Source organism: Juglans microcarpa x Juglans regia, chromosome 1D (genome assembly GCF_004785595.1).
Source record: "Juglans microcarpa x Juglans regia isolate MS1-56 chromosome 1D, Jm3101_v1.0, whole genome shotgun sequence".
In the NCBI taxonomy this organism is placed as follows: Eukaryota; Viridiplantae; Streptophyta; class Magnoliopsida; order Fagales; family Juglandaceae; genus Juglans; species Juglans microcarpa x Juglans regia.
In genome coordinates, this window is record NC_054594.1 from 19,025,535 (window position 1) to 19,038,382 (window position 12,848).

Below are 12,848 nucleotides of genomic sequence, written 5' to 3' on the forward strand. Positions count from 1 at the left end.
TTTTCAAGGTGGCAAGTTGGAGTTTAGTGTGCATAACGTGGGCAGAGGATTGGGCAGCAAATAGATTTCCCAAAGTGTCCCAAATCGCAGAGAAGGTTGCGTAGGAGAGCACTTGTGCCAACAATGTTTCAGACAGGGAAGCATTAATTGTTGCTACTATGAGTTGGTCCTGTAATACCCATTTCTTGTATTCAGGATTTTCAGCATTGTTAACCATGGGAGGAGGCATAGGAATGGAGCCGTCCACATAGCCGAGAAGTTGATGGCCTCTAAGGAAGGGCACGAATTGTGCCTTCCATAAGAGATAGTTCTCCAAGGTAAGTTTAATAGTAATAAAGTGAGATGCGGAACTAATGATGGTTGGCTTAGCTGAAGAAGAATTTTTTGAGTTGGCCATTGTAGCAGAGGGGACGCTGGTCCAACCTAGCTCTTATACACACAGTATGTGCTTGATAAAAGAACTATAAGAGGCAGAGAGTAAAACTCTTTAAGAACAAAATTGTTCTCCTTATATTTTCGCTCCTGTCGAAGCTTTACAATAGTGTATATTTATACACTTGTGATTTATGAAAGAGAAAGAGGTAATACAAAGATTCTTATACATGAACCAATAGTGATCAACCACATCATCATTTAGTTATAACAAACTATTTTTTGCTGCAGGTGTAGTGCTACGTGATATTCCCGAATCTCCCTTCTTCGTAATGCTGTTGTCCTGCAGTGTTGAGGATTGCGGTGTAAAAGAATTATTTGTCTCAATACAACGGGCCACTCGAAACTATTACACACCCCAAGCCGCAGCACCTCCACCAACGACCATCGTCACTGTTGCCATCCCATGGACGAGTAAGCCATCCTCTGTCCCTCACGGCAAAACCGCAAGCCTGCTCCATCCTCTATAAATCAAACCAAAACACTCTGTTTTTAATACTTAGAACAAAGCACGAAGTCCATGCTTAATGGTTTCACACCGCATGACGTTGCTAGCCGTCGAGTGCACCGAACGCCACCCACTATCAATCCAACCCAACAACCCAGTCACTGTGAGCCCTATCTAGAACTACCAGCCGTTGGTCCAAGAGTCCCCTCGCACGGCCATTCGCAGTAGATAGATGAGGGCTCGGGACACGGTTTGATCTTTTGACCACCACAGACAGCGTGCTCAGCTCCTCCATTCATGGTTGCACCGCCGTGCACAACCTCCACCCCTCACGGTAAGCCTTTATCGCTTTCATCGTGTCTTCCTCTCACGACTCTTACTCTCGGACTCTCTCTATTTTGCTCTTTCTCTCATCACTTTCTCTCTCTCTTCCAGTGCCATGCCGTCGTGCTCACCACAATCGATCCCTGCCCAGTTCACTGTCCCGTCGCGCCTCTCATCCTCCCTCGATGAGTATGCATCTGTGTTGCTCAGTTTTGATCTAGGCGTTCCTTTTATTTTATCCCACATTTTTCTTGTTTCTAGCAGGACCCAACAAGCATGCACGTTGATGTTTTTTATTTTTCCAAAACGCCATTTTGATTTAGATGATTTTATATTGGACTGATTTTATATTAAACTTGTGTTAAGTGGGCTTTGTTTGAAGTATAAGAATTTACATTTACGGATTCAAGTTAAATTACTAAATATTTTTACAATTTGGTTTTGGTAGTAAATTGTAAGTATTTTAATCTCTTATTTTTAAGCACTTTAAGCCTAATATATGAAATAAATCTTGTATGGTTTTAAATTAGATATGATTAGTAGTTTGCAATGATTTTTAATATAAATATTATTAAATATATTGTATGAACTACTATTGTTTAAAGAAATTTACGATTTCCTCCTACGTTGTATGTTAGTGGTGTTAAATTATGATTTCAATAATAGTTTATAAATATATGAGTTTTAAATATGATTAAGTTAATTTTCAACAATCCAAGTTAAAGGATCCAAGGAGTTTTCTCTCTCTCCAGGAGTTTTCTCTCTCGCTTGGGTAAACTAATCGCCGCCTCCAGGAGTTTGCCCCGTTCGTTGGGGGGAGGAGGGTTGAAGCTTTGGCTTCACCCACCTCCCTCCCTCGTCAGCCTTAGTCTCGGTTTAGGTCTTTCTTTTCCTGGTTTTTTAGTTAGCTTTTCTCCAGTTGCACAGAAACTAGGCGATCTACTGCTTTCCGACGAGCAAAGTCCGACACGGACCCCCCCATTAGCCTCCCCCCATTAGCCTCCCAAGGCGCCGATCTTCAAGACGGCATAAGAGATCTGCCCATTCAAGTGGCGCGTAAGCCTCACGCGCGGTCTATACCGTGCGCGAGTTTCACGCATCGCCACGCCTGCGAAAGCTTTCTGTCGCCACGTGCTACCCCGTTGGGATCAGCAGCGTCGGATCTTGCTGTTTCATCCTTTCAACCCTCTCCAAGTGTGGCACGTATACTACACGCACCGCCACAGCCAATGGTGGTCCCTCGCCGGCGATTCGTCTCAATTTTTGGTTGCTACACTATGTTCCCGTTTTCCCTAACCGAAGATCAAGTGAAAGTGGATGTGAAGGTTCCTTCCAGCCTGTCCAGACCAACACGTTGCAGCACACCCCTTTATACTGTGGCTTTTAGCTGCAGGTTAATAGTCTGTTTATCAGACTATTCAAAAACTGTCTTCAAGCGATCTCCCCTTGTGGGAATTGGATGGGAGTCAAATTTTTGGCTCCGATCACCCTCTTTATTTTCTTACTTTTGTGTTGTAATGTGTGTTGGCTTTGAGAAGACTGTAGGGGACTCCCACCCCACTGAACTTGTGTCTTGTATCTGTTAGTTTATCTATAAAATACTTACTTGCCGAGAAAAAAAAAGTTAATTTTCAACATGAATCTAAGTTGTTTTACCATATTTGATAAAATTATATTATGATAAGTTAAGAATATATATAATAATAATAGTATATATTAGATTTCTGATATCTTAATAATTATCAAAGCTATTTTCTGTAGTATGAATCTAGGTAAATGGAGAGCTTTAGCAAGTCCTTTTAGAAGTTTAGTAACGCTTAGTGTTCTGTATAGGTCACGACTGACATTCATTCAATACGATTGTAGAAAGATTAAGAATAGTTAAAAAGTCCAGGTAAGAAGGGATCATTTGCTAGATTTGCATAAAAAGAAATAAATTGTGATTGGTTTGTAAAAATGTGCATGCTATTTTAAAAAGAAAAGGTGAAAAACAATCTCCGTATATGTTTTGCATTCACTTATGAGATATGTATGAAAGAGAAAAGAAATGTTTTTGACATGAATAATGTAGACATAAACAATATTTGACATGTTTATGCAATGTGCAAAAAAATGAATACGATATCTGTGAGTTTTTGTACATATGATGTGAAAATGATTTGGATTTGTTTATGATCAAATGGAAATGATATGAATATGTTCAGCGTGTAGTTTGATATGATATGGATATGAAAAACTTTTGGCATACTTATCTGTTTTGATTCTGATTCTGAATATGGTTATGATATGATGATACTGGTTCACGTGATATGGTTGATACTAACATGATATGATATGATATGATTGCACCCACTTTGAAAACAAAGTGGTCTTTTATGTGTTCTTTCCTATGTGCACACTCGGGATTCTGAGATTGAAAAATGAGAAGTTTCACAATATGATACTGCCTGGTTTGGCCACCGGGGATAACACAACCCTACTACGGGGGTTAAACATGGTATATGATACGATATGATACTATACAATACGATATGATATGATATGAGAAGATGAAGATGTTTAGTTATGTTATGCCAAAGCTTTTTTTGAAATATGAAAATGATCTGTGAATATGAACAGTTGGTTTTTTAGTATGAAAAAATTAAAAAAGCGTTCTGATAACACATTTATGAGATCTGAATATGAAAGTGAAATGTTTTATTTTGTATACCGAACTTTCTGAAAATGCTCATATTTACATACTAGTATATGTTCTCTATTTACTGAATTGTTGATAACTCACCCCTTATTTCCATAATATTTTTCAAATAATTTTGATAGTATTGCGGGGGATCAAGATTAGAAATTATGTATAAGGCTATGTGAGTATAGTGGAATAAGTACAAAGAGGGTACTTTGGTTATTTGAGTATTTTATTCAATAATTCTGTTTTGCTTTGCCAATTGGATATTTTTGGAAGGTTGAAATTTATTTTGAGACTTAGTGGTATTCATAGTTAATTATTTTAGGAGTAAGAGTTTTAAACATTGAGATTTATGTCTAATTCAGAAGTTAAAGTTTATATCTGAACTATGAAACATGATTTTTGAGTGACAAGTACTAACTCCTCGACCCATCCAGGGTCGGGACGAAACAATATATGTAAAAAGCAACGGTAGACATTTTAAGAGACAGATCACAGGGTCCAAGTAATCTTGAGATTTGAGACACTTGGTTAGGAGACAGCCAAAGAATATTAATGTTGTGGTCATGACCTAAAATTGGTCAGCTTGTTGAAAGTAGTGAAAAAGGCTGATAATGGGATAAGATGATAGAAATTTCTTATAAACTACTGCCATGATCTCTAGCTAGCAGCTCAAATTAACACCTCTCAATCTATTACGTTACAACTCTCTCTAATAACTCCTTGATCCTCAATTAGAACACCTGAAGTGGAAAGCTTCACAAAGGCAGTAGAAAATGCACGGAAGAAAGCATCCTGATCAGTGGCAAAACGTTCCATGATTCGAGCCGTTTGAGTATTCATTACCATTTCAGCATCAATTCTCAGTAAGCCACGGCCTTCCATTGCATTCATGTAATATTGGTTATCGAACATTAATGTGGTTGGATCATTAAGAACAAAACTCGAGTTCGAGGTTAAAGATCCTTTAGGACAATATAACTTCAAGAATGCTTCAAATCTGGGTTCCATTCCTTGATCCTTGTCACCTTCATGGTCGTACAGACGTTCCAGAATGTTTAAACAATGTGTAACTCCTAGAGTATGTGCGCCTGCAAAATTCAAAATCATGCTAAAGTATACTGAGAATGTATAGTGAATTGCGTGTGCACCCGAAAACGCATGCATGTACATCATGTTGTGGATGTATAATGTTATATGGGCCTGTGAAAGAATGATTTCATGAAATACCCATAATGGCAACTGATTCTTTAGTGGTCATCCCTTTACTGGTAAAAATATGAAGCATGTTGTCAACTCCAGCAGTTGCAGGAGGGATCAAAGCATCGGCAAGTTCATAGCTTGGAGGAACAGAGGAATCCCTACGTCCCAAGGGAATCTTTATTTGTGGCCCTCCAGATATAGCAACTGCCTCACGGGCAGCCAGTACAAGTATATCAGCACAAGAAACTTGTTTGGGGCAGGCTGCTTCAACCATGGTTTTCAGCATGCTGATTATCTCCCTCCTTCGAATGCCAAAGTTTTTCTCTGAAGCCATCTCTGATGTCACGTTTCGATCCTCAACAGGATCAACAAGAATGGAAGCGTCGCAGCCCTGTTATTATGAAGGAGCAAAGCATTTTAACAAGGCAAAGGCTTAGGTACTTCTGCGTGTTACCCAGTGTGTGTGTGTTTGTGTGAGAGAGAGAGAGAGAGAGACCTGAACTTGGCAGTCATGGAACATTAGCCTCAACAAAGAAGCAGGTAAGGTGGGATCAGTGAGAGAGATTGGTAGTAGGCCAGCTCTAACAATGTTTTCAAGTTGTGGGCATGAATTCTCATAAAAGTTGTACCTGAGACCACCACCCCCTTCAACCCCAATCCCGAATACAATCATAAGGATCACTAAAACCATGGTTTTCAGATCCATGTTATTTAATCGCACCAAATTATTTAGGAACTCAAATTCAGATTTTCGCTATTTATAAGCAGAGGAGCACCACGGTATCACTAAGCAAATCAGAGGTCTTTTTTATCCTAGTAAAGAAATAATTTTTCCCATATTATTAAACACTTTTACCTGCTTGGACGAGTAATGAATTATGATAACAAGCATGTCATAATTTAGAAACAGGTAGCTGTGAGAATAATAGAAACCAGAGAATAATTAGGGGGAGAAGGGCAATTAAGTAGCCCCTCTTGTTTAGGTATTAGTTTGAAAAGTTTGGGAGAACACTTGTCATAGACTAGCCAGTAAACCATTTCACCTCATCTCATCTCATCTCATCTAATTTTAACTAATAATCTCACTACTATTCACTGTCGAGATGACATTTTGGTCTTCCCCTAGAATACAACACTCCCACCAATTAGCACTATAGCTTCACAAAATAAACATGCTTTTTCCCCTCGGTTCACAAAGTAAAACATTGACTGAGGGGACATGGTAACGTTTGTACTTAAAAGCAAGAGACTAAAGATTTCACAGTTTTACTTTGGTTCTATGTTTCATGTCATGGTGGTGATGTAAGTTATATTCTTGATTCCTATAAGAAATTGTACTTCTAGAGCCAAGCTTCTTTTAGATTGAACTTGCAAACATTTAAATGCCAGCTATAATGTTTTCATTGTAATTCTACTCACTTGAATATTTTAGCAGTAAATTGTTACTGCTAATAGAGGAACACACGGTTGGAAGGCAATAACCATACTATCACCACTAATAAATTTGCACTGCAAGATTAGGATTACAACCCCAGGCTCATGCCTATGAGATACCACTTATAGTTCATCTACATCTTTTTTTGGTTTTGGTTGGGAAAATTATAGTCATGAATTGATAAAAAGCTCACATTTCTGGTGAGGATTCTTGTAGAGTATGGTTTCTCTGCATTCAAAGGTAAATTTTCTGCATTTAGTTTCCTTTGATTCCATCCATATATGCATACCCATCTCATTTCTATTTTGGATTCAGTTGTTATTGCTCCCTGCTCTGGAGAACTTCTCGATACGAATAAAGTTTAGTAAAGCCAAAAGGTGTAATTAAGAGAATCGGTTCTGGGTATGACAATGACTGCTACCTATCAACCATATAGTTTTCAATTGTATGGGTGTCACTCTTTCTTTCTTCTTCTTTCTTTGTGCATGGGTGAGTGCATCAACAAAGTGCATGCCACCGATCGAGCTTTTATGATCAGCAAATGTCTCCTGCGAATATCATGATCAGCTAAATATAGGCCACCATCACCATGTGGATTCAACTAATGATTTGATGCATCTCCAACCAAAACCAAAAGATCACATGTAAAAAGCCACATTTACATGCCCTAGCGAGAGAGAATGGTATTAAGAGTTTTACTTGCAAGTCGGTATTGAGAATACACTCTCGATCCACGTGACAAGCTACCTTGTAAATCTTATCAACATGTTGGCATAGCAGCATAAATGGTATGTCACTCGCACTAACTGTTTTATATAGCAGCATAAATGGTATGTCACTCACACTAACTTACTGGCCGGGTTTTATACCGGGTTCCAGTTACGGGTTCCAGCACGGATCAAATCCCGGCCTTTGTTTCGGGCCGGTATCCGCATAAAAAAATTTGGGTACCGGGGTTTTTTTTGTTTTTCCGGTTTGAATGCTTTGATTTTTTTTTTTCCTTTCTAGCAACTAAATGGACAGAAACTCAAAAATAAAATGCATATTATATCCAATAAATCATTTATTTTATGTTTTTTTTTTCTCTTTTTCACATGACTTTTTACTGGTGGTCAAGGAACATGTAGACTTTGATTTAAAAAATTAAATAAATAGAGTTTGAATATTGCATCAACAATTTTTTCATGAAAAAATATTCATAACATGTAGGCTTTGATTTTTTTTTTTTTTCAAAAAAACCCAGATTTTTAAAAACCAGTTTCAATCCGAGTTCCAGCCCAATTTTAAAATCCGAGTTCCGGTCTGAGTATACCCAGGTTCCCAAGTCGGAATCCGGATGAACAATCCCACTTACTAATGTGATATTTCATCTAATAGGAAATAAGATCCCCAAGGTAATTTGCCAATGAGAAAGTCTATTTTGCCGCCCCACTTTGACTGTTGGTCAAATTTTTTTTTTTTTTATTTAGTGATTAAGAAAACGATTTTAAGTGTATTAATATATTTTTTTAAAAAAAATTATTTAAATATATTAAAAAATATAAAAAAAAAAAAAACTACTGGAATGTACGTGCAGCGGTAAGAGTGGACTCTTTGCCAATTTCACATTATCTCGAACTTCGAGGCACGTAGTGGGGGTCATACATTGGCACATATAAAAGATTAGAACTATATATGTTACTTGCAAGTTTGATGTATCAACACACCGCTTAATATAAAATATCTTTTACTTATAAAAAAGTCAAAACTCTATTTTTAGTTGACGTGGCTTATCTTTATATCCTCCATATGATCACTATTAATGTGTCTTGGTGTATCAAATTCAAAACATAGCTTGTAAATAGATTATTTGCAAAAAATTATGTTCCGAAATTAGGTGCTGGCCAACCTAAGTTGGAAGTCAACTGATCCAAGTTGGCCCAAAAGAAAAGGCAGGCTCAGCCTAATTATATCCGTCCATTGGACACAGGTGTTAAAGATCCATGCAGTTCCTCGTGATCTTAGCTTTGCTGTTTAAGCCATTTGCTGCACCAAAAGTTATTGCGACAACTTACATGCATGATAACTAAAATTATCACCAAACCTAAACGGTGATTGTGAACCGCACAAGAATCCATTGGAGGCCCTCCAAAATAGGGAGTACGTTCCCAAACAACCACACCCCAAAAATGAACAAAAACCTCTTCGCTTAAGGAGTACCTCTCATGACTGCCCTTTTCAAGATTCAACCTCCAACCTCTTTTTCACCAGAAGTACTGCACCACCCCCATGTCTTCCTCTTCTTTTCCTGCTTCGACTCTCCATAAAGCAATTCACATTGCCATTGCAGTCATTTTCGTCGCCTTCATCTCTTTTCTGGATCATGTCAATGGCTTGGACGCCGGCCAGACAGTCATTGACTCTCCTTTATTGACACAAAAGATTGGCACCAACCGCACGATCATTAAGGTCGATATTAATGGCGATGGGGACTTCAAATCCGTCCAGGCAGCCATTGATTCTGTTCCTGAAGGCAACTCTCAGTGGGTTATCATCCAGCTTGGGAAGGGGGTTTACAGGTGATATATCTCTCTACGTGAATTCATGTCTAATGATCTAACAATATGCATGCATGCATGCGATCTAGCCATAATATATATAAGAAGCTTATTAACTGATAACATTGTTGCTTATTTTTGACGTACTGCATGGCAGAGAAAAGGTGCACGTACCAAAAAGCAAGCCCTATATATTCCTGAGAGGAAATGGGAAAGGAAGATCAGCTATTGTATGGGCCCAAAGCTCTTCTAACAACGTGGAGTCTGCAACTTTTAAGGTCGAAGCACCCCACTTCATTGCCTTCGGGATTAGCTTCAAGGTACATTATTTAAGTTAACGTTCCATATATATCTTTATTTTTTCTTAATGCTATATGATTTATCTGAATATTCTTAAACATTTAGGAGTTTGTTTGGAAATAGAATGGTTTATCTCATCTCATTTCTAAACATACTTACGTTTTTAAACATACTTTGGAAAAATGAGGAAAAAGTTAAATAAAAAATATTATAAAATTAAAATATTATTAGAATATTATTTTTTAATATTATTTTTATTTAAAGATTTAAAAAATTTGAATTGTTTTTTATTTTTTATTTTTTATTTGAAAGTTTGAAAAATTTGTAATGATTAGTTTGAAAAAGTTATAATGATTATTTTAAAAATATTTATATTTGAGTGATATTTGGGAATAATATGAGATGATATGATACGAAAATTTTGAGAATCAAGCCTTAATCTACAATATCTTTGAAACTAATACGTACTGAAAATAGTATGTACCTTAAATTTGGAGTAATGCTACTCATCATCCTAACTTTCATTATCCTATGATGTGACATTAGGTGATTAAAAATTATTTATTACATTTTACTTGTAAACCTATTATTTAATGCCACATCATAAGATGATGGGAGGATGATGGAGGTTAGGATGATGAATAGATTTTTTCTTTTCAAAAACAAAGCCTTGATGAGTACTCCATGCACTCAAAGGATCAACATAGTTAATTATGAATATCAACCTTAAATTTGTGTCTCTATGTTTTTTCTCCCGGCAATGATCAACCTTAAAGTACGTACTTGCCTTTGATGTTCGCCATTAACCCTTTTTCTCCCATTTTTTTTTTTTTTTTTTTTTTTGGGTCTTCAACAATGCAGAATGAGGCTCCCATTGGGGTTGCTTATACACCACAGAATCAATCAGTGGCAGCATTTGTTGCTGCAGACAAAGTAGCATTTTACCACTGCGGATTCTACAGTACACATAACACTCTCTTTGATTACAAAGGAAGGCATTATTACGATAACTGTTACATCCAAGGCTCAATCGACATCATCTTTGGCAGTGGCAGATCCCTCTTCCATGTAATCAATAAATTAAATTCACTCTCTCCTATCTTTTTTTCCACCATTCATTCTAAATTTTGGACTCAATGCCTAGCTCGATCTAATAATCGTTCCTATTGTTTATATATACATGCAGAGCTGTGAGATCTTTGTTATTGGAGACAGGAGGGTGGAGATTCATGGATCCGTCACAGCTCAAATCAGGGAAAGTGCAAGCGAGAATACTGGGTTTGTGTTTGTCAAAGGAAAGGTTTATGGTGTTGGTGGTGTGTATTTGGGGAGAGCTAAAGGTGCCTATTCCAGAGTAGTTTTTGCACAGACATACCTCTCTAGGACCATTGTACCTCAAGGCTGGACCAATTGGAGTTATGACGGCACTACAGAGTAAGAAAGCCAGCCTTGACAATATATACAGGTTTTTCGATTATACTGATCATGACATTGTGCATTAAAATTTAAAACAGGAATCTATACCACGCGGAGTATAAGTGCGAGGGACCAGGAGCAGACTCAACACAGCGTTCTTCGTGGTCGAAACAACCGAGCGAGAAAGAGGTTACTCCTTTCCTATCTATAGATTACATTGATGGCCAGAAATGGCTTCCAGTTTGGCTATGAAGTTCGCCAGAACTATAATGAGTAGAAAAAAAGCTAGCAAAATTGTTGTGCGGCTAATAAATCATTATCATGACTCATGAAGTACCTTTGAGTTATATGATTCACGTGATATTACGCATTCTTCTGACCTTAATCATCAAAGTTTGTTCGAAATCATGAGATCATCGACCTTTTATCCTACATACAGTTTTAAGCTAATTTGGTGAATCGAGGTAGCACCAGGCCAGCTGGGGCTCGAGCTGCCGATAAGGGTATAACCAAATCATATCATATTGTGCAATGCGAGTGCAGTAATGTATCGTACTAACATTTTTAATTTAAAATTCATTAATACGTCCATGTATATCATGTGTTTCTTCTGGTTCTATATGCTGCCTTGAAACCTTAAAACTAGAACTTTTTTTTTATGGCATTGGATTCGTACGTACGTAACACATTATCTCATAGCCCGCATAGTTCTACTAAGTTTGTTTGCATGAACTGGAAGATCACATTTTTGCATAAAGTAGTAGCCTCGATTTATTCGACCTTCTAATTGGATAATATTAGTATATATCCATGCATGAACATGACATCACATGATTACATATTGCAACTACGATCCTTTTAAATTTTGGGATCAATATTTAAAAACCGCCACCAATTCCCCCTCCAGCACCGCCACCGCCGCCAAAACCACCGCCGGCGCCACCTCCTGCTCCACCACCTACTCCTACTCCCCCACCTTTACCACCCCCAAAGCCACCACCTCCACCTCCACCTGCACCACCACCACCTCCTACACCACCACCTTTTCCACCTCCAAAGCCACCACCTACACCACTTCCACCACCAATCCCTCCTCCAGCACCACCACCTGCACCGCCTCCACCTCCAATGCCTCCTCCAGCACCACCGCCACCTCCTATGCCACCACCTGCACCCCTTCCACCACCAATCCCTCCTCCAGCACCACCACCTGCACCGCCTCCACCTCCAATGCCTCCTCCAGCACCACCGCCACCTCCTATGCCACCACCTGCACCCCTTCCACCACCAATCCCTCCTCCTACACCACCACCTTTTCCACCTCCAAAGCCACCACCTTTTCCACCTCCACCTCCTATTCCACCACCTTTTCCACCTCCAAAGCCACCACCAGCACCACCTCCACCTCCTATTCCACCACCTTTCCCACCTCCAATGCCACCACCTGCACCACCTCCACCTCCTATTCCACCACCTTTCCCACCACCTGCACCACCTCCACCACCTACTCCTCCACCTTTTCCACCTCCAAAGCCGCCACCGGCACCGCCTCCACCTCCACCTCCAATCCCTCCTCCGACACCACCACCACCTCCTACTCCCCCACCTTTTCCACCTCCAAAGCCACCACCTGCACCACCTCCACCTCCAACCCCTCCTCCGGCACCACCTCCTACACCACCTGCACCGCCTCCACCTCCAATCCCTCCTCCAGCACCACCGCCACCTCCTACTCCACCTCCTTTCCCACCTCCAAAGCCACCACCTGCACCACCTCCACCTCCTATACCACCACCTTTTCCACCCCCAAAGCCACCGCCAGCACCAGCACCACCTCCAAGGCCTCCACCTCCACCAGCACCACCGCCGCCACCACCACCCAAACCACCTCCTATGCCATCAGAAAATGTATCTTCCTCAATTTTCCGACATTCCGCCAATCCTATCACCAACAAAACCAACATCACACAAAAAACGCCACGGTACTTTGAAAGCTTCCCCATCTTTTGACGAAATCAATGGAGAGAAATAAGTGGGAAGAAAGGGTGTTATAATTGGCAGATAGAGTAG

At 39.4% G+C, this 12,848-nt stretch overlaps 3 protein-coding genes across 5 annotated transcripts; 1 reads left to right on the forward strand and 2 right to left on the reverse strand.

Annotated features, from left to right (window-relative positions):
- Positions 1-4,352: 4,352 nt before the first annotated feature.
- Positions 4,353-5,861, reverse strand: LOC121238560 (peroxidase 29). Its single transcript, XM_041135484.1, has 3 exons — positions 5,587-5,861; positions 5,118-5,481; positions 4,353-4,978 (listed from the first exon to the last, which is right to left on the reverse strand). The coding sequence occupies exons 1-3, from the start codon at positions 5,794-5,796 to the stop codon at positions 4,575-4,577; spliced, it is 978 nt and encodes a 325-aa protein (XP_040991418.1). The 5' UTR covers positions 5,797-5,861; the 3' UTR covers positions 4,353-4,574.
- A 2,811-nt stretch (positions 5,862-8,672) lies between these two features.
- On the forward strand, positions 8,673-11,498 carry LOC121238552 (probable pectinesterase 67). The gene is made up of 5 exons (XM_041135473.1): positions 8,673-9,083; positions 9,220-9,382; positions 10,224-10,430; positions 10,549-10,796; positions 10,877-11,498. The coding sequence occupies exons 1-5, from the start codon at positions 8,794-8,796 to the stop codon at positions 11,028-11,030; spliced, it is 1,062 nt and encodes a 353-aa protein (XP_040991407.1). The 5' UTR covers positions 8,673-8,793; the 3' UTR covers positions 11,031-11,498.
- Positions 11,499-11,530: 32 nt separating this feature from the next.
- On the reverse strand, positions 11,531-12,848 carry LOC121238531 (glycine-rich cell wall structural protein). 3 transcript variants are annotated; one of them, XM_041135460.1, is made up of 2 exons: positions 12,370-12,848; positions 11,531-12,237 (listed from the first exon to the last, which is right to left on the reverse strand). In XM_041135460.1, exons 1-2 carry the CDS (start codon positions 12,779-12,781, stop codon positions 11,657-11,659), a joined length of 993 nt encoding a protein of 330 aa, XP_040991394.1. In that variant the 5' UTR covers positions 12,782-12,848; the 3' UTR covers positions 11,531-11,656. The 3 variants fall into 3 exon arrangements, with proteins under 3 accessions (XP_040991394.1, XP_040991386.1, XP_040991380.1); XM_041135452.1 differs by having other exon boundaries at positions 11,531-12,240; positions 12,283-12,848; XM_041135446.1 differs by having other exon boundaries at positions 11,531-12,848.

What these genes read in the sequence shown, in the direction of transcription:
- LOC121238552 (XM_041135473.1), top strand. Translation starts at nt 8,794, where the DNA reads ATGTCTTCCTCTTCTTTTCCTGCTTCGACTCTCCATAAAGCAATTCAC. An exon ending in CCTTCGGGATTAGCTTCAAG is followed by an intron (nt 9,383 to 10,223) that starts GTACATTATTTA and finishes TCAACAATGCAG; the next exon opens with AATGAGGCTCCCATTGGGGT. An exon ending in AGTTATGACGGCACTACAGA is followed by an intron (nt 10,797 to 10,876) that starts GTAAGAAAGCCA and finishes AATTTAAAACAG; the next exon opens with GAATCTATACCACGCGGAGT.
- LOC121238531 (XM_041135446.1), bottom strand. Translation starts at nt 12,781, where the DNA reads ATGGGGAAGCTTTCAAAGTACCGTGGCGTTTTTTGTGTGATGTTGGTT.
- LOC121238560 (XM_041135484.1), bottom strand. Translation starts at nt 5,796, where the DNA reads ATGGATCTGAAAACCATGGTTTTAGTGATCCTTATGATTGTATTCGGG. An exon ending in TCCATGACTGCCAAGTTCAG is followed by an intron (nt 5,482 to 5,586) that starts GTCTCTCTCTCT and finishes TCATAATAACAG; the next exon opens with GGCTGCGACGCTTCCATTCT. An exon ending in AGAATCAGTTGCCATTATGG is followed by an intron (nt 4,979 to 5,117) that starts GTATTTCATGAA and finishes TGAATTTTGCAG; the next exon opens with GCGCACATACTCTAGGAGTT.